General features: G+C 44.3%; 1 protein-coding gene across 6 annotated transcripts in view; it reads left to right on the top strand.

Annotated features, from left to right (window-relative positions):
- The first annotated feature begins 1,161 nt into the window (after nucleotides 1–1,161).
- The window catches only part of LOC116846545 (nephrin-like), a 331,343-nt gene continuing 311,296 nt past the window's right edge, over nucleotides 1,162–21,208 (top strand). For 2 of the 6 annotated variants that reach the window (XM_032820537.1, XM_032820521.1), the window contains exons 1-2: nucleotides 1,162–1,812; nucleotides 13,502–13,923. In XM_032820537.1, the coding sequence (XP_032676428.1) occupies nucleotides 13,815–13,923 (109 nt within the window). In that variant the 5' untranslated portion in view covers nucleotides 1,162–1,812; nucleotides 13,502–13,814. The remainder of the gene's footprint in view (nucleotides 1,813–13,501; nucleotides 13,924–21,208) is intronic. The other 4 variants (XM_032820530.1, XM_032820543.1, XM_032820571.1 and 1 more) reach the window with 2 other exon arrangements.

Genomic DNA, 21,208 nt, shown 5'->3' with positions numbered 1-21,208 from the left:
TCTATATAAAATTCTAGCTAAATGTTTTCGAGATGACAATTTTGTTGAAATTAATTCTCAATTTTCTATTAACTCACTAATCGTGAACTCAAAGCAAGCTTGCTGTGACATTGTCGTTATTACTTGCTAACCTGGCTTACACACCTTCCCTGAAGAAAGAGGAACATAAAGAATATATTTATTGAATAACAAATAACAACTTAACCTAAATAAAATTCGAGCAAACGTTCTCGCGATTATAATTTCTTTGACATTAATAATCAACTGTTATTAACTGTTATTAACTTACCATTAATCGCGAACACAAAACAATCTTTCTCGTATAATTTAATATGGTATTATTATAGTGTAATATTATGTCATAGTGTAATATTTACATTATATTAACGCGTCCAAATGTCCGAAATCTCTGATGTCGAACAACAATTTTCAATGTAATAACCTCGCTTGCTCGCAGCTCACATATTTCGTGAAAATACCTTCACGATGCGAGAGCTCTCGAAAATTCCAGCGGTTTCGTAGTCGGGATCCCAAAATGTCGGCCATTACAACGTATATATTTTGGCGGGCACTTACTGTCTATCGTCGGGGGATACGTGGATCGGTGGGCTGATGGCGCCATTAGCCGCTATCGTCAAGTTGACAACATCCCTGTGTGCAATCGTAGGCGGGCGGCGGTTCGCAAGTGGCCGAGCCGACGTGTCTCATCTGAGCGTGAAAGAAAGCCATCGCGTTAAAAGACGTGAAATATCCGTGCGGCAATATCGAACGAGTCACGCGACATTAGCCGGCAAGCATCGAATATCTTACGCGACATTAACCGCGCTACGTGCATACGTCGACGACACAGAGCGAGGGAGAGAGAGAGAGAGTTGTGTGAAATACGTCGTTTTACAAGTACCTACCGACGCTCGTGCACTCGCATCGTCCCGTCCATCCTCCGTGCGGAATGTTGCGTATCATTGTTGTGAAGCAGGCGCTCGCTAGCGACGAAAGGGCGAGCGGGGAGGACAAACACAAGTCGCGGTCGTCCAGGCGTTAATCAAAAGAATGCGCCAGGCGGAAGCCGTTCGCGTTCGCGCGCTGGGCACACTTCGCGAATGCTTCGGCCGCCGTCGGCAATCTTCGGCCGCGCTCGGGCGGGCGACCGGCGCGCGCCCCATGCCCCACTCGCGCACCGCTCAGTGCTGGTCGTGCAGTCGTCGCGTCTTTATCCTTTTCACGCTTGGCTGAGTGAAAAGTCGACTACCGCGAGTTACCGATCATCATCATCCGTTCCGAGTGATCCCGACGATTCCGCCGGACTGTGTGGAGTGTTGTCGAGAGCCCGGTGGCCGTGTCAGAGAGTATTCACACGAGACACCATCGCGTCGAGATCTATCGGAGTTTTGGCAGCAGTGAGGACCGGCCAGTGTGGAAGTTGTCCAAACGCGGCAATCAGTACTGACAATCAGGGGGCGAAAAAACGATATCGGCGCGAATGACGCGAGCTAACCGCGGTGCCCTCGGCTTGCAACAAGTTGCAGGAATGCTTTCGAGTGGATTCTAACGAATTCTTTGATTCCGTTTCTTCGTTCGCGAGTGTGTTCTTCGTCTGTCCGTTTGTTCGTTTATTCGTTCGTTCGTCGTGCGTGCGTGCGTGTGTGTTCGTGACCGAGAGGATTAATTCGACGATGGTCCTGTGAGAAGCCGCTGTCAATCTCGGTCATGGCAATCGGATCTCTAAACCTAGTGTGGACTGTAATCAAGAGCGATTGTACTCGAAAATTATGTCGCATGGCGTGATCGTGATCTCCGAACATTCTTCCGAAGGTAAGGCCGTATTTTGTGTTTTCTCTTTCTCTCTCTCTCTCTCTCTCTCTCTCTCTCTCTCTCTCTCTCATCTTTCTTCTCGTCTATGTCCAAATTTATATGCGCGCACAGATGGCAAGAGAGGGATGATCGATGGGAAACATTCGCGAGAGACTAACAATTTGCATAAGCATCGTATGATAGACGATATTTCAACGAAACGATCAATACGCCGCGGTTAATGCTTATCCTGCTAATAAATGGGAGTTTACATTGTAAATGTTGATCATTAGCTACTGAGCCATTTAACTGAATTCGTAATTGTATACGCGATATTACGTGCTAATATATGTGCATTTATTTCGAATGGCAATGTCGAAGAACAGACGTTTTCGCTCGCGAAGCCACTCGGTTCGCGGATATCGCGTTATCGATAGATCGATAGCGGACAAAAATTTTCGTCCGGCCGCATCCGTATTTAGCTATGCACATCTCATGACTGTTGATCCAGAAAGCGGGGACGTGTGTTTATCAGATCGATTAACAGTGATGAGAAACGCGGAGCGTTTCGGAAATGTACGTGGCAGGTCGAAAATTGTAGGCAACTATCGATCTATCGAATAATTAGGCTTCCGCGAGACTGACAGTACACCCCTTGCTAACAGAGTGACGCCACCTGTCAAGATTCAGCGTCGTGCAGATGTGGGTTGCGTCTTATTATCTTTCTCTGTCCCTCTAATTATCACTGAATTTCTAACTCTCTCGCACACATTACGCGTAGAAAGCAGGAGTAGAGGCGCACTTTCGGCAGACAAAAGCGCGACGATGTCCAGGACTGGTCGATGCAACAGGATTGAAGATGTGCAATCGGTAACTATGGTTGGTATTCATAGTCCGATCTTATATTTAAGTTTATCTTAAGTACTGTCTTAAGATGCCATGAACCAATCACAGAGCCGTATTCGCATCTTAAGACGTTACTTAAAACGGTCTTGAAATAAGATTCGACTATGAATATCGGCCCATGGATCTATAAAATTGTCATTCGCGAATTAAGCAACAGAGCGCGTCGTTGCGGAAGTGCGGCAACGTTCATGCTTAGCATGCATTTTCGATATATGTTGTCAGTCTAGTCATTTTCGATCCTTTCTCGTTGAGTGGCCGCCATTGACGTATCGATCGACATCGCTCCGTGTTTACACGCGTCTTTTGCTGTCGCGAGTGAGTCTCGTGTGGAAACAAGTGTCGGGAATGTCGAGGGTAGCAACGTGCGATTATCGGGATGTATTGTAAGTACCTTATTAGCGAGTAATCTTCTCGTTCTCGGTGCATACACCGGTGTCGCGACGTGCCGAGTCGGTGTCTCTTACACCTGTTATTACAAGTGTCTCGCTCAAATAGTATCGGACGATCGCCGGATTTACTGACCGACCATGAAAAATGCGATGATAATCGCCCAGTAAACACAAAGTAACTAACATAACATCAATGCTACAATTTTCTATTCAATGTAGTTGTTATATAACGTGCATGTTATATTGTTGAGTAGGAAATTATAACATTCATATTATGTTACTGTTACTTTGTGTCTAGGCGGGGAAGAAGAGCGACTAAAATAATATCCTAGACATACACGAGTTTTGCGCGCCGCAGTGTCAGTCTGTTAACCAGAGGGAGAGGAATGAGAAATGTATAGAGCGCGACACCGTTCAGGTCTTAACGCGAATTTTCGTATATCATCAATCGCCCGGCCATTTTCGACCCTTATGTGTCGAGCAACCACCACTGACGCATCGATCGACGTCGCTTCGCGTTTTACACGTCTTTTATTTGTCGAGAGTGAGTGTCGGAAGTGTTGAAAATAGCGACGTGCGATCGTCCGGATGTATCGTGAGTACATTATTAACGAGTAATTAACCCGTTTTTCGATGTGTACAACCGGTGCCTGTCGCGACGTGTCGAGTCAGCGTCTCTTAAGCGATTGACGATTGAAGATTTTTGACGAATCAACGAGCTTCAATCTTTGCTTTGTTCCAAGCTTGCTTTGTTCCAAACTTGCTTGACCAATTGGTCAAGTTCCAATCTTCAATCGTCAATTATCAATCGCTAATCGGTAGTGTGATTTGGCCTTTAAGCCCGTGTCACACTACGGATTGAAGATTGGAACTTGACCAATTGGAGTCAAGCAGGCCAAGACCAAAGTGCATTGATTCGTCGAAATCTAATCTTCAGTCCGCAATCAATTTCCAATCCGTAGTGTGACACGGGCTTTCGCAAATGGATTGCCGTAACCATAGGCATAAGACGTAAACTTTAGTCGAGGGATCAATTAGGATTTTTCCATAGTTTTGTGTATTCGAGAAGAAGATAGAATTCAGAAGATACGGCAGTTAAATCTGATCGTATGCAGAAGCAACCAAGATTCATCTAGTTAAAATCCTAGTTACTCAGTCTGAATTCTACTTATACGGTCACGTCAGTCTTCTAACCAAAAGAATCCTAAGGCAATATCCTGATTGGTTCTTTAGCTTAAGTTTACGACTTACGTCTATGGTTACGTCAAATCATGTTCGACAGCCCTTATGCCCGCATCAGTCTATGAATTGGGGATTGCAATCTCGTCAGATTGACTCATCGGGTAATCTAAATTTTGGTTCTGCTTTGCTCAATCGGTCCGATTGTAATCCTTAATCCACAGCCTGATATGGATATTATATTTCTCACTTAATCGACTCACACGAGCAATAATAGAATCGGGCGATCGTCGAATTTATTAGTCGTTAATTAGAGAAATGTGGTGATAGTGGGAAAGAGAAACGCAAATAATGCCAGACACCGAATTTTGGTTGATGGCATCGGTCTGTTAGCAACGGATTAATTTACATGCGCACTCGACTCGCAAATTATACTTTGTTGGGATATAATATTCATCACCGGCGTCCGGCAGGCTCCGAAATATCCCGTAAAGCGATTACCGGGTAATTTGAAAGGATCTCGAAGGTAAATGCTTCCTGTTGACCGGAGGACTGTAAAAACACCGTAAACACGTCAGGTTAAGTCGCGCTATGTCGCCAAGTACGCTTGAAGTTCTCCGTCTCTCGTGTATTTACGTGCGCACGATTATTTCGCACTGAGAGAAGTGTTTGGTATTTGCAACTGTAATCACATTGTAAGTTAAAGTACATAGAAAAGTTAGTAATTACTATAAATTATAATATATAGACGATTTATTATTTTTATTAAATCTTTTATTAAATTCTACTATATTTTTTTAATTAAAATCTACTATAATATAGCGACGATAATCTGAGGGAGAATCACATCTTGACAGAAAAACAAAAGACAAAAAAGCAGTGAGGCGGTAATTTAGTTTCGCTTTTTTAGCGCGAGTTTTGATTGACTTTTGTCTTTCTACTTTTCTGTCTATGAATTCTCTCTTATATGCATGTTATATGATTTTATTTGAAAAAAACGTATTGTTGGGGTAAAAAATAACTACAACTTTAGTTAGATCAACCATTTTTTTCTCAGTGTACGTGCGTTGCTGAGATAAATATTTCTCTATGGTGCAGAGTCCCAAGGGACGTGAAACCGGGCGCATTCTTCGTATATTTATTCCGTATTATCTCATTATTAAAATTCTCCACCTGGCGCTCCCTCACCCGGCGATCCTTCCGCGCTCATCTCGTCCACCTCCTATGTAATGCGGGAACAGAGACGACGGCGACGCGACGTTCGTAATTTTTAATTGCCGGACGCGGAGTCAACAATCGCGCGGCGTGTCCTTTTTTTCCGCCGCATTCGGCTTTGTTGTGCTCGTTACCGCGCTGCTCCTCGCACTTTGTGACATTCCGTCTCTAATTTTGGCGCGACAACTTCGCGGCGCGCGTGTCAATTTGTAAATTTTTAATTGTGATGTGCCGAATGTGTGTTTACGGGCGGAGGACTCATCGGGTCGACCGTCGGCCGCGACGACGAGGATTCGTGCGCGAAATAAATTAGGACGGCGAACAATGAGATTCTCGCTGAGAACGCGTGTCGATGTTAACGAGTGAACGTGCGCGATATAACGCGCGCTCGATTGGGGGTGTTGATTCTCAATTAATCGGCGATACGAAATCGGCGCGGTTGTGAAAATAAAATAACATTATCGACGCGCGCCCAGCGCTGTATCGCGTTGAAATAATGAGATATTATTTTGCTATTTTAAAACACCCGCTGCATATGCCAATACTGAATATTGGAAATATTATGTTACGTCGTAGGGAATATCGGAGTCGTATTTCCTGCTTTGCGGTGGTGACGCGCCGCTCCTACTCGCTAAAATATTTATGAGCGGTAATAGAATTGCATTACGATATTCACGTCATTACGTATGTAAGACGAAACGTCGAGTAATATCGCGTCGTGTTCGCGCGAAACTTACCGTACGGTAAAATCGTAAATTAATCTCAATCGGGTCGCGTTGCCTTTTGACGCGTTTGCCACTCGCCTTTCCCACCTGCATCATAAATCTTAGACAATTTGAAGAATAAATACGCGTCGTCCATCAGGCACACGCACACGACATACACACACACACACACACACACGCACATATGCGGGGCCGCGTGCCGAGCGTTCGTTGAAGATCTCGACTGAACGACCCCGACTGACTGCGCGAATTCGCAATTCAGCAGTTGGAATTTTAATCTTTGTACAATTTCCATATTAAATCGGCGCGCGGTGTCACCAAAGAAGAAGGACCTTCCTTCGAAAGAGAGGGCCCTTTTCGATCGCGTACGAAGCGAGCGACGTGCGATCAATCGGACGGATATACGATAATGCTAGGAACGGTTACGAGCGTATTACACGGGACTTAAATTGGGCTTGTCACTCGTTGACTGGCAATTTTCTCGAAAAAGGGTGCGCGTTGCCAGTCACGAAAACAATTTGTGCCTTTGTGCGATCGGAGAGATGAAAGAGCTGCCTATGAAAAAGAGCTGGCACATCGGCTTCAGAAATTATACCTGTTGGGGGATACGAGGACCTACGAATGAAACCACCAACTCGTTCTTCTTTTGTCGCTCAGGCATAATTTGTTTCCCGATATATCAATCGCGGCACGCACGCACACACATACACACGCATGTCCCGGTACCTGATAACGGTTTGTTAGGGTTTGGGCCGAAACGCGCACCTTCCGAATCCCTAAATTCTGGGAAAAGAAATATCCAACGAATAAAAGATATTTATTCGTAGTAGATATTAATAATATACTTATTTTTATATAATTTCAACATAAAATATTTGTCGATTAATAAAATATAACGTTTTCACGAAAGCTCAGCTTTTATGTAAGCAATTGTTTATTTTGTTTAAAAGCAAAAATTTAGATTTAAATAAATATATTGTGTAAATAAAAATTCTTTTATTTGAATAAAGCAAACAGTTGCTTTCGTGAAAAACTCTCGTGAAAAAGAACATATATTTTTTTATTTAGGAAATATTTTACATCGGCTTAAGCGTAATATTTTACATTAGCGAATAAGGAATTTTTATTTCTTAAATATTTTCCTCTTCAGCGTATTAATCGTAGATTTTTGTTGGCTGCAATAATTTTTTTTATGTTATATGTTGTATTTCGGTTTTTCGTATAATTCCGCTTATTACTTTACGCGGTTAAATCTGTAACAGGATAAACTGTTAGTTTCCGGGGGATAAAATTGACAATATTTTCTCCGGTCATCAGTAGCTAAAATGGGCTCTCTCTTTGTATCGATAATTGGTTTAGTTTAATGGAACGAATCAATTTGGTTAAATCAAATAGGAACGTGCTTTATGCATTGGCTCTCCCTCGCGTGTGAATGAAATGGGTAGCGCCGGCGGCTATCGCTCTTATTTATCGAGGACAAGTCTCGAAAAGATACGAGCGAAGATTGCCGGGTCGGTTCTTCCGCGCAGGTTTGAATTTAGCGTCGAGGCTACGATTTAAGTCGAATTTAGTTTCGAGGCTACTATTATGAGGATTTTGGGAAAGGCTGTGAAAAAGGTGCGAGCAAGAAAAAAGTACGTATGGCACACACATTGTAATTCTTTGTACAGACATGTAATTCTTCATACGCCGCCACGGAGCAGGTTTAATACCTATCTCTCGACATAGCAATGACATTTACGAGCGCGTATACCTCTCTTTCTCTCTCTCTCGGCGTACAAAAAACAAATGTTACGCAGTAAAAGCGGAAGATTACTCGTACGAACTGTAGAATACAGCTCGCGTTTCGTACTTTCATTTTAACGCAAATGCTTTCGCTCCTACTTCCCGCTAAAAACATTCGCATTTTGCTTCTCTTTTCGCGCGACGCTTTGATCCACGAATTCGCGTTGCGTTTTTGCACTCATACCTGCCATCTGCGATTTTGCGTTGTTGGTCGCGCCATCGAATTATCGAGTTCGCGAATTAAATTCCATTGAAATCCGCCAAAGTTAAAAAGCATTAAGTGGTACGCAGGCGAGAGAGAGGTGGAGGCATTCGCGATTCGATTCAGCGAAGCACAGAATTATTATTCCGCGATTTCCGTGATGACGATGTCGCGCACCAAGCACACGCGGCATATGCGGCGGCGGGCCGAAATTCTCGCGGTCATTAAATTCACCTATTGTCGATTCGGCTGCGCTTATAAGCGCGCAGAGACGTCGATGGAGGAGATCGTTAGTTAGGGCCCGATCCACGGTCGCTCTTCTCCTCCTTCTCTTCCTCCTCCTCCTCGCCAGTGACCGCCGAATAGTTCCGCCCGTGGGCGCGTCGCTGCATTTAGATGGAAATCTGATGGGTCTCTAACGCTGGGTAGACGATTACATTCCTGGCATTATGCTGTTTCATCGGGGGATCCCGACCGCGATCTGTCCTAAGAATCCCCGGTATTTTGCATCGTAGCGCGTCTAATCCGCGCCGTGATTTCGACGACGCGCTTCTCGGCCCATCAGTTATGAGTCGTTGCTCGTAATTCGCGAGGGAGACTCCAGGTGCGCGCGCGCGCGCGATTCTTACGTGTGATTACGGCGTGTCGTCGTGTTAGATCAATCTAATCGCGAGATAAGCCGCTCCGGGTTTCGCGGCGCGCCACCTCGTCTCGTGCGGAAGCACCGGAGAAGATATCGTGAACATAATTCGGGCGAGTTGTCGAGGCACTCCTCCGGAGTCCTCGACACGCGACGTGAGCTTAACGCGGAGAAAGTGTAATCTGAAATCGCGTCAACGTTTTGGAACGTAACAACGTTGTCCCGCGTATCTCACACTTAACGTGTGACGCGGCACGGGAGTCTCATTTCCTGTCCGAGTTAACATTGTGCGCGCGATCGTCCTGCCAGAGAGAGAGAGAGAGAGAGAGAGAGAAAGAGAGAGAGAGAGAGGTAGAAAAGAAGGAGAGAAAGAGAAAAAAGAATCCCGAAGCGAGCGGGCCGCTTTTGGTCCCGAACGCGAATTACGAGTGCAAATCTCGGAAAAGAATCCTGGACCTGGAAATAGCTCGAGGAGCTTCTGCTGAAAAATATATCTCGGGTTTCGAATTCGATCGTTCTCCCCCGCGTGTGAATTGCCGCGGGAATCAATGGCAATAATGATTGTATCATTAACAATTTAATGGCTCTATCGCTGTAGATTACTGCTGGGGATCGTTATCTGATATTCGCGAATTTTGCAGAATCGGTGTGCAAATTTTCGGTTTGCGGTTTTCATCCTCCCCGGATCGAATGCGCTTCGGTCACTTCTTCCACGCAGACGATTGTACGACGCGGAATAATGAATCGTAATTTAGCGGGTCCCTCGCGATATCCACGCGTGGGACGTGATTGAACCGTTAATTAGTCTCGAATTAAACGGCTCGATGCGGTCCGCTTGCGATTTTACAATTTTACAATGCAATTTCTCGGACAATGCACATTCTTCGATAGGCGCTTCGTTCACTCGCTCGCTCGCTCGCTCGCTCTCTCTCTCTCTGGTCTGTCCGTTCGTTCGTTCGTCGCGAGAATTGATGGCATTTTTTGCTTCGTTAGAGCTACTCGGGGGAGAACGCGAACGAGAGAGCGGGAGAGAAATTAATTACTTATTCCTCTAAGTCTCACCCGCGCAAAGTGATTATCTGTTGGCACAATTGTCTGTCGGCGGCGTCGAATTAAGCCGTTCAATTTGAAGTATTTGTAGTTTTCCGCCTCGCTACCCACATAGAAAATATTTTGGGATCTAATAGGGATTTCGCAATTATCATAGGTTCTACGTGGGAAATCTATGCAGGTTTTGGTTGGAAGTGTGATGTTTTAAACATGCGAATCTAAGGGGGAGATCTGTGTAGGAGATTCACACAGATTCCATTTAGTTGTTCTCAAAGTTTTCCCAAAGATTCTTTCTCTAGTTTACATTTTAAACTAAAATTGAGCAAAATATATGGAACACTTTCAGTATTTACTCGTTACTTGAAGTATATGTACACATACATACTTGTAAAGAGTAAATACTCAAAGTGTTTGCGAAAAAAATCGTCATGAAGAAATTGTAATAGGTGTTTGAATTAAAAAAGTAAAAAATACTTAATAAATTATATAAATATTTGATAAATTTTTCTGACTTATACAAATATATGAAATCGCCAAATTATCCTCAGATGTACAATACGTTACATATAAAATGAAAATATATTATTTTACGTTTTAACATGGAATAATGTAAGTCAGAGAAAACATTTGTATTATCTTTATTGCATTAATGAAACTGATATAGAAAACAGTTAAAAAAAGCTCGAGTTTTCTTAATAGTTCTATTCCGATTTTTGATAGAGAATCTATGTTTGGAACAAGAATGAAATCCTCAATTGAAATCGTAATGGGATTATCAATTTTGGGACAAAGTTGGATATTCTATTTGGAGTTTAATTTACATTTGGGAAAATATTAAGAAATTTCTATGCGGCTAATTTTATGTGGCATTTTAAACGACACGCGGAGGTCATTGCAAAATTGTGACGTTATTTCTGGTCTCGCGGCGGTGTTTTTAAGCAAACGAAAAACGCAACTGCATAATGGCCGCTGTCTATTTGCAGTTTGATTTTGCAATTTTTAATTAGTGATTTGCAGGTCACAGGGCGCAGGCATTCGCCGTCGCCCGGCAGAGCGCGAGGCGATATTTCCGAAATTGCGAAATCGCGTTATCGTTCTCATTATTCTAGCGGGGAGGGTCTTTTCGTATTTGTTGAATCGTTAACGCGATGCACGATGTATCTCGCGACAATTGCAAAAGCGCAAATTACGATTGTGCGACAGGACGGGGTGGGAGGGAGGAGGGAGAGGAGAGAAGAACGCGTTTACAAAATGCAACGAATGTTTCGAAAACGCTCTGCGCTGATTTCGCAGTTTTCAAGTGGTTGTTATTTCCCAAGTAATTGCATTATACGCAGACGACGGTGAAGTTACGTCCCGAGAAATGTGTCCCTCGATAATCTACTTTAATTGGTACCGGATACAGGCGCGCGAACTATCGCCGCGCTTTAAAGTTGTCTCGCGAATGCCGTCGAGAGATTTACGGGGAAACGCAAGTTTTAATATATTAGAGGACGCGAGCGTCCTTACAACCGTCTTTCTAGCGCGTCCCCAGCCAGGTAAATGGTCAGGTAAAGAGTGGATATGCGAGGGGAAAGGGAGCTGAACCTCGAATGAACTCTTTCGTTTCACGGAAAGTGATGTTACTGCCATTTCACTCCCTAGAAGTTTGTTCCATCATCCTGATAAAGTGGGTTCCAATTAGTTATTTCATTTATGCAAGATGATGTTATCGCGTCCTAATTATTGACAAAGTTCCAATTATCAACAATTCTTGTTATTTTTTTTATTCTTACAAAAGAAAACGGTTGGCCCACACATAAATTTGGTTACGTTAAACCGATTCAATAGTAAAGTAGAGAACTAATTATGTGGTTGCTGCAACCACAAAGCAATTGCTGAGTCATTCGCGTCGCAACAGTCACGATATCTAGTTACTCTAGAGTATATCTATGGGGTAAATGTCACTCCGAATGCGCGATTTCTGGTTGCCACAATCGGATCACGCACAACTGCATTGATGTAGTTGATGTATCAAAGTGGCTGAGTTATATCAACCATACGCATTACCATCGTGCAAAAACTAGGGTGATGCGGCTATGCTGCTTACAGCTAAATGTTTATGTGAGAAGTCGATCAGGACCACGAGATGGATTTTTAATCGAGTCGTTACTTTTTTCTCCAAACTATAACTCGGCGTTTCGCTTCCGAACTATAATATCGACCGGGAGGCGTCCTCATATCGGAGTTAATGGAATCGCGCGATTCGATATATCACGATATAAACACGAGATACGATATAACGAGGTGGCGGAGGGATAATGTCGGCGACGACGACAACGGCAAGTATTTGGAAATAAACTTGTTGCGCGACCTATCGGTGAATAAAACTCTAGCTAGGGTACGTAAAACTCGATTAAACGATAGTCGCGGTATTGAACGCGCCGCGTTCTGTCACTCCGCTGTGTGTGATAATGGACGAGCTCTGTCTCGTGCGTCGAAAACTCCGACAAGAAACACACTGTATGCCCGGCGCGTTGCGATGGATACGTGCGCGATGTGAGAATATATTTTTTCCTCCTGCTACTTTTCCTCCTTCTCCACCTCCTTCTCCTGCTACTGCTGTTGCTGCTCTCCCTCTCTCGATTTTTGTCGGTCGAATTATCCTGCGACGGAAGCAATTGCATCGCCGGATGAAATATTTTCCCACCTGCCTTCCTCTCCTTTCCGTCGCTTCCACGAGGGGCGTCGCTAAAAACATTTCGCGAGGACGGGACAGAGGGAAAGAGACGACGCTTTTTCTCCGGTGTGTGGGCATTTTTTTATGTTCTGTGTGTGTGTTTTTTTAAAGAGGGAGAGGGAGGAAACAGCGGCGTGATTACGCCGAATGCGCGCGCGGCGTCAGCTATCGGGGAGAGTTTGAGCGGCAACGTACACGAGCCGCGCAGTTGGAATTGCGTGCGTGTTGCTGGAGGTGAGAAAGGAAAATCAGCAGAATAGAATTCTAGAGGGGGGTGCAGAGAGAGAGAGAGAGAGAGAGAGAGAGAGAGAGAGAGAGAGAGAGAGAGAGCCGCAGAATGGGTAACGCGAGCCGCGCGTTACATTTGCAAGGGCCGCAATTTTCGGAAATCGTGATATCGTGCTGTTACGTGAGCAAATTCTGGATCGGAAAATAAACGATGTTTCACAGCTGATAAACTTGAGCGTCGGTGGACCAGTGTTTACCGCTTGCCTAGTGCTTAATACAGCAATTGCTCCGCGAATGAGAAGATTATATCCCCGACCCCGCAAAGGGAAATTGAAATTTTCCAAATTTAGCGTCGCCGATATCGGCGACATTTCGGACTCTGGAAACTCGTACAAATTCGGTGTACTTTCGAAATTAAAAGAATTTTGGTCGTTCCGCGCTGGACCTCAGGGCAGTATGTTTCGACTCGTTTCTAAAGTTCTGCGGAGCGCGTACTAAAGATTCCTTTAAGAAACCCTACATACTTCTCTTCGTTGCGATCTGGTACTCGTAAGAAACGGGTGCATAGAAAGAATGCGCGACTTTCGCGGTAGCAAATAAGGAATGTAGACTGCGTGCGAGCAGGGCTCGTGATTTATCGATGAGTCAACGTGTCGACTTTCGTGTTCGCAGGTTTGACGAGGCAAAACCGGCGGCGGCGACGAATGAGAAGTTGAGAAGCAGAGGACGAGTTCGGTCGGCGATGAGAGTTTGAGTCGCGCGGAAAGTGCTTTCAAGAGTGCCTGGGCCCTGGTTCGCGTGTTTCGTCAACGAGAGAAGAACAGAGAGAGAGAGAGAGAGAGAGAGAAAGAGAGAGAGAAAGAGAGCGGAAGACGACGACGAGTGCTGTAAAAAGGAAGCTAAGAGGGGGCGAGTGTGTCGCTGACACGAGTTGACGCGACGCGACACGACGTGACGCGGCGTGACGTGACGTCGGGGCGTCGAGATGCCTCGAGATGAGATGGCCACCCCCGTTGGAACCCTCGCGTCACTTCTCACGCTTCTGCTGTGTGCTTCCAGTAGCTGCCACGCCAGGATAACCAATCAGGAAATCGGTGAGTGGCTAAGGGCAAAATAATTTATGATTAACGATCGGATGTCCCACGAGACGCGATGGGCGCAAAACGAATTTATTATACATTTATTTAAATCCGCGATCTCTCTCGGGTCGAGCGTAATTAAGCGCTCGAAGAAATTTCCATGCGCGACGACACACTTTGGACATTGGTAGCGAAACAAGAAAACGAGAACAGAACGGGACTCGTTATGTTGATCCCCGGGGCGTCTTGATCGTTCTAATGCATGTTTTTATATATACCCGAGTCGAAATTTGGAATTTACCACAAATTCCATCATTTTGTGCTTTTAATGTAGCGCTTCAAAGTGAATCTAAATCGAAATATCTTCATAGCATTGCTGGGCGCTCAAATCTTTGCCTTTAAATTTCTTTTTTTCGAATTTTCGCGAAAAAATAAGAATAAATCACTACTAATAAGATTGTGTAATTTATCGTTTTGCACATGTTTTTATCATTGTCACATTTTGATATTTACTTACCGCGTATTCTGCAGCGAAGCAAACTATATAATCAGTAGATCGCTCACGTTGAAATTGAAAATGGAGATCAAACGCGGACAGTACAGAATAGAACGCGAAAATATTGAGAGATGGTTAAATTTTAAGTCACTTCCAATATCCGTTTTCAAAAAATTCTCACAACATGGAGCCTTTTCTGAAACTCCAATACGGAAAAATGAGACGAACAATCATGTGTGGCAGTAACGGAGGATCAGATAGCCTGTGATATTAGGTGCCGAGGTTCTCAATTGGTTGGGCATGTTCCACGGAGACTCGTAGAGTCAACGTAGAACCCAAATTTCGACCCGGGTGTGTGCGGTCACGCGAAACACCGATGAACACTCCTCCTCGTCAGATATTAGTTTCTGCGGAGCGAGACGCGTCTCTCCCGACGCGTTTTTCCAACGTCAGTAAATATGCGTCTCCATATCTTCGATCTAGAGAGAGTTGCAACTTACGATCCTCCACGGCAGAGCCATTGTCGGTGCTCAGAGGAGAGAAAAAAAAAATAGTCGATGCGAATAAATCCGCGGCGGAATGCAGGTTTTTTTTCTCTTTTTTTATTCGGTAAAAGCTCGGCGTGTGGTTTGAAAAATGGACGAAAATCGCGTGCGAATGCACGCTCATGGGGAACGCGCGCTTTTTTCTCCCCAATATGTATCGGTAATATAAATACGGTCGGTCGTTACGTCATATCGACGCTGCCCAGCGCGATATTGAATTTGTGGTGTGGCTATATGCGGCGTTTCCGAAGAGTTAAATAATGGAGAGTGCGTCGGTGTTCCGCGTGTTTTCATTGGCCGCGAATCTCCATGGGACGTTGTGCCATTCGTCGATCGCGATCGGACGATCGCAGTGAGACGTCTGAGAAGCACCAGCAGTGCTCCACGAGGAGTCTCCACAGGAGAAAGTGGAAATCACGACGATATCCCGTAACCCTCTCGTGCGAGATTCAACGCCGAAAATACGCGGATTCGCCGTTGAAGCGACGGATATCGATTGCTCATTACGCGATCCCCCGTTTAAACGCCATCGAGCGCCGTGACGCGCCGCGAGCGTTGAATGAATCAATCACCCTTGTGTTAATAGATAATAATTCTGACGGCGGGGATTATTATCCCGTTGGTTGTTGCGCGCAATTCAACGTTGGCGCAACGTTAAAGTGCACAATTTGCCTCTCATTTTCGACGTGTTTGTTGCGCTATTATTCCCTCGGCCGTGTAATGGGCCATTTCGCGATTAGATTTGAATTCGATCTGTCTATTGGCAGATTTCGAATCTGTCTCGCCTTAAGTAATACCACAAGCCGCTAAGCGCGTTACATCCGCTTCTCTCTCGGGCGATCGGATATTTCGTAGCAAAGAGGAGCGGCCAAATTCTCTTAAGTTTTTAACTCCATTTTGCAACATTCGAGATTTTTCGATATTATTTCTTGATAAAATTGCACCTATTGTGTGATAATATTGGTAGACTGAAGATATATATGTATCAAAGTGGAATGTTTCTCGCCATTTGGGAGAAAATGGATCAAAAAGATACCTTTATGGAAAACGCGTATAGGAAGTGTTGCAAGAAATGGGACGAATGAAAATCTTTATCAGCAAAATAATACGGATTATAAATGCTAATTACTTAAATTTAAGATGACTAACCAAGTTTCGATTCACTTAATCGTCGATTAATTTCGTCGTAATCAGCAAATAGCTGCACTGAGAAAAATTTCTGGTAATAATTATCCAGCCTGTGTTATAATTAGTACATTTAGTAAAATAGTATCAACTAAATATAAGAAGTGAATATTACTATATGAAAGTTAATGTTACTTTAAGTTAATGTAACAATTAAAGTTTAAAGTTAATGTAACATGTAATTTTATAATTATTATAATAATTATTATAATAATAATTATTATTATAGTATATGTAATTTTGTAATTATTATCAAACATTGGTAACATTTACCATTATTGGTTACTATTTACCAAATGGTATGGTAAAACGCATTTGGTAAGTATTATCAAACTTTTTTTTCAATGTGTTGGTCAATTTTGTACTTTTTACGATCGTGCTTACCTTCAGGAGTTTCAGTTTGGACGCGGAAGCGCGAAGGAAAGAAACGCCTTTATCTAGGAGAAGCTAATGGGATTGTATAATGTTTCCGGCACCGGGACACACTTTTCCCTATATCATTTTCCCCTCACGCCTCGCGTTTAATATGTTTCGCGGCGCGGCCGTGGAACTCCGAGGCGAGATGTACCCCCACGCGCGCGTTATACGCACACAGGCACACATATTTCTTAATAATTCCGACTTTCTTTTTGCTTGGACGGACGGAGGCACGCGCAGCTCTTTGCGAGTCGGACATTATTCCAATTTTCGCCAGAGCGTCGCGCCGCTTTGTGTACCGCGGGACAAAGCGACGTATACTTTTGTTGCTAACGTGGCAATTGAATCACCCGGTGACAAAAGCCACCGGGTATGCCGACCGCGTAATTTCGTTCCTCGGGCGTGAAAATGAGGGGTTTTTAACCCATTTTACACACCGCGGGTCTAACGAGATCGCCGTGTCGTCGTTATTTCGTGGACCATCAAGGCCGGGCGTCGCGCTGCATGCGAAAAGAAAATGCGCGGCGGACTGTTTCAGGATTCGCCCACCCTTCCCGCTCTTCTTTCTCCCTCTTTCCCTCCCTCTCTTCCTACTTTTCTGGCTTCCACCAGCGCGAAATTACATCGTCGTCCTTCGAGACGCGGCCACGAATTTTCCGCCGATAAATCATTTCATCGAGATTGAGATTGTTAGAGGTAGCTGTGCTCTCGCACACTGAGTCGCCATTCCGATGTAATTGTGAAAATGCGTTTAATTGTATCTGTGGCCGGGGTTAAATTAAATTGGTACAGTCGGGGCGCGAGAATACGTGTTATCCACAGGGCAAAATTTAATGTGGAGATTTCCGTCGACGACAGCGCATCTCCTTGTAAAAGTCTTGCAACAGGTATTGGACTATTACAAATTAATGATAATTTTTGACTTGATAAAACTTCACTCGGGCCATTAAGAGTTGGTAGCTTCGATATACGAACGATATCGCCTTTTGACGGAGTTCTCGACGATGCTTCGAGAGATCGTAGTTTACGAAATTTTTTTAACGTCGCAACCCGCAAAAGTTACGAGAATTCGAAAAGACCCGTAGAAGTTACGAATGCTCCTATACCGCAGACTTGAAGAAGTATAAGTTCCAAAGTTTCCACTTCGGGATTTCTCGCGTAGTGGTGCATAACTTAAAAATAGAAAACATAATTAAAAACAGAAAAAATAAATCGACGGTGTAAGAAATTGGTGGACTCACGTTTTAATTTAGTCCGGTAATTCACGTAAAAGCGGGTGATTAACAATTCCGCGTAATTGTAGGTCCGATTGAATTGACTGGAATGACCTAGGTTAACTTCTCAAACTCGCGTGTAGAGCTCAACGTGATCGCGGACGTCAGCGGACGCTTGCACGCAGTCAGTGAGAGATTCGTTTCGCGTTTAAATATTTACCGATCGATCGGGGATCTCTCTCTCTCTCTCTCTCTCTCTCTCTCTCTCTCTCTCTCTCTTTTTCTCGTCCTCTTTGACTCTCAAAAACCCCGTAGTTGTTCTCGTGATAGCGACAGCGACAATAACAACAACAACGAAATAGCAACAAGAAAATAAGCGAATCGAAATAGGAGTGTAGTTGACGCGTTACTCGCACTTGGCCGCGCGACTAAATGACGTCGAGTGTGTTTTATTTAATGTTGAACGCGAAACGGAAGTAATTAGAAGTAGCCGAAGCGTAAAGAGAGAAAATGTGGGTCGCGTGGGATCGAGGGTTCGTGAGGCTCCAGCGACTAATTAAACGAGTCCCGACCACGTGGCCTCGAACATTTTGATAATTGTAGATTAATTAAAATTGCGAGGAGCCCGCTCTCGGGTCTGCCGGTTCGACTCTATCGCCAGCAGCTCGAATCTGCGGTGAGACTCCGGGCTTGCGGGCTCAATGAAACGAAAAATGTGAGAAGCTTTTAACGGCCTCTCGCGATTTCGCGGATGAGCGCGCGATCGTTGCCTCTCCCCCCTTCTTCATGCTTACCTTCTCTCGACGCCTCGATTACTTTTGCCTTCTCGTTTCTTCTGACAGTCTACAAGTAACTGTCTCTTCCTTTTTACAACACGCTGACATTTTTCAGCACGTCGACCTGCGACAGGAGATGCGTACTTGCTGACGCGCATTTCGAATCGGACATTTCGCGAATTTATGACGGACGTATTCATTAAAATGGATATGCGTGGTCCTTGTAACGCGAATTTTGAAACCGTTCGATTCAAGGGAATATGAGATTTCAAAGTTCCTCAACGATCCCTCCATCTCTCTCTCTCTCTCTCTCTCTCTCTCTCTCTCTCTCTCTTTCTCTCTTCTCACTATGTAACTTATTAATCCGAAGCGTTGTAGAAGCGGCGTGGCGCATGAAGTGAAGCGCAACGCGCGCTCAGGGAAACGCCTCGTCTCGTAAAGTTAATTCAAAACGCGACCGCGTTCGCGAGATTTACCGCGATCTAAAATTAATGGCAGTAGTTCGTTCTTGAGGCCTACAGTCTTCCTCCGTCGGTCGCGCAGACGGATTAATTAGGGATTCTTCGCGGTTGCAGCGTTGTTAGATGCGATCCGTGAAAGGCCGAAGGATCGCAGACTATCGCACGTTTCGGGTTCACATTTCTCGCGCGCGCGCATCGCGACTGAAATGATTTATTCATACGTATCTAAAACTGCAGAAAGTCTTTTCGTATTTCATCAAAGTTTCTCTCTCTCTTTCTCTCTTTCCATCCTCTCTCTCTTTCTCTCTCTCTCTTTCCTCGCACGCGTATTACCTCGTGTTTGGGGCGTTCCCTCTCGCAAATTACTTTAATGCCCCGAGTACGTCGTCAAAGCAGCATCGTTTCCGATGGTAATCTTTTTAATTATAGGGGGAAAAGGCATTTGCAGGGAGCGTGGCAGAAAGGGTGCTTATATAGTCAGGGAAATTTTGAAACCCTCGGCGCGCGAGCGTCGCTGCCGGAAATGGAAACCGAGCGATACCGATCTAAACATGTCAAATTGAATGATCTTGAAATGCTTTGGAGGGGGATATTGGCTGTAGTTTAACCGCGATGCACCATGCGGCCGCTACAAGCGCGTCAATTCGAAGGCGTTTTACATTTTCAATTTCGCCCGAAATATCACCGCGCACACGCTTTCAAGATTTACATTTCCCGACCGTGCGCGCGCGCGCGCGAGATGATGTGTATCGATCATTGGAATTTTACAAATCACGCGCGTATTTTTAACAAAAGATGAATTTTAATACGCGCTTCTCTGAAATTTCACTTTGAGTGGAAACATGTTTCAGATCGAGGGAAAGACGTCATTGAGAGAAAAAAAATATTTTTTTGTAACTATAACCGCATAGAAAAATATTTATTATAAATTATGATCGAGAAAATCATTTTTTAAATTAAATTCTATTATAATGTTGGTAATGAGATAATGCATGTTACTATTTTACTACAAAAACATGTGGGGGGCTAAAAGTAACTATATAATTTTAGTTGCATAAACGCGCAAGTATAATGAGAGAAAAAATGTTTGGTATCTGTAACTCGAATTTGCGTTTTCTCGAAATCGCGTGTTTCTTTCCTTCAAATACGCGTTCCATAAAAACTTGAACCATCGAGCACTCGTGATTCGCAAACTGATTTCCCAACTCGACTAAACTTTAAGAAACCTGTGAAAACTAATTTGGCGCGATCCGAATAAAGACATTGTTACTACGTTTTGACTTTGTCACAAGACACAGTGACAATTTCGTCGCGTTGAACGTTGAATTTGTCGACGTTCAGCGCTCGCAGTTTTTCCGCATTTTCCCCTGCCTGAAACGCGCGTCAAGATGCATTAGACGTCGCTACGTCGGATTCTTCGGGAAAGTTTTCGAGCGAGGTGTTCCCGTGGGGAATGCGAGGGCGCGTCAACCAAATGAGATACGTCGTTCCCGCGCTTTTTCCTTTTTAAATCGAGGCTGCCGAGTTAATTTGTATACCAGTATCACGGCGCTTTTAATACATATTTCATGAAGCGGGAGAGAACGGCCCGGGGTAACACGGGCGGATTATTTCGAATAGGATTTAAGAGCGAAGGACTCCCCGATAGCGGGCTCCGATAGGTGAGGGATGGAACGTATGGGAGTTGCGAGATTTCAGAAATTCAAAGCCATGTTCCCAAGTTTTAGAAGCGGCGGACTTGGCGGCGAACGAGCGTTTTTGAGATTCGAGCACTTGGAATCCCAAATTTGCGATACTACAAATACATCCGCGGACTCAAAGGCTTAGAGTTCGAAAATGAAAAGCGGCGTAAGAATAGCGGGAAACTGAACACTCGCGCTCGTCCGTAAGATGCGATGCTCTCGCGAAATTCATTATGCGAAACCTTCGCTATATTACGGCAACTTGCAAAAGATTTTAATCTCTGAGGGATCACGATACTAATTATTAACGAACTATTCGCTACTTTCCACTTGCAGCCTTTTAACTATAACTCTCCGAACTTTCGGTGCGTGCGGCATTATTTAGTTTTATATTCTCAGACTTTTGACGGATTGGAATATAAATTTCATCGCGAGGAGCTTTTATATTCGCTCGTGCAACTCCTCGAGAGAGAAAGAGAGAGAGAGAGAGAGAGAGAGAGAGAGAGAGAGAGAGAGAGAGAGAG

Source organism: Odontomachus brunneus, unplaced genomic scaffold (assembly GCF_010583005.1).
Source record: "Odontomachus brunneus isolate Ranch 3 - 2012 unplaced genomic scaffold, Obru_v1 Obru_scaffold_004, whole genome shotgun sequence".
NCBI classification, from domain to species: domain Eukaryota; kingdom Metazoa; phylum Arthropoda; class Insecta; order Hymenoptera; family Formicidae; genus Odontomachus; species Odontomachus brunneus.
The sequence above is the reverse complement of the archived record's forward strand: the minus strand, read 5'-3'. Positions and strand labels throughout refer to the sequence as shown.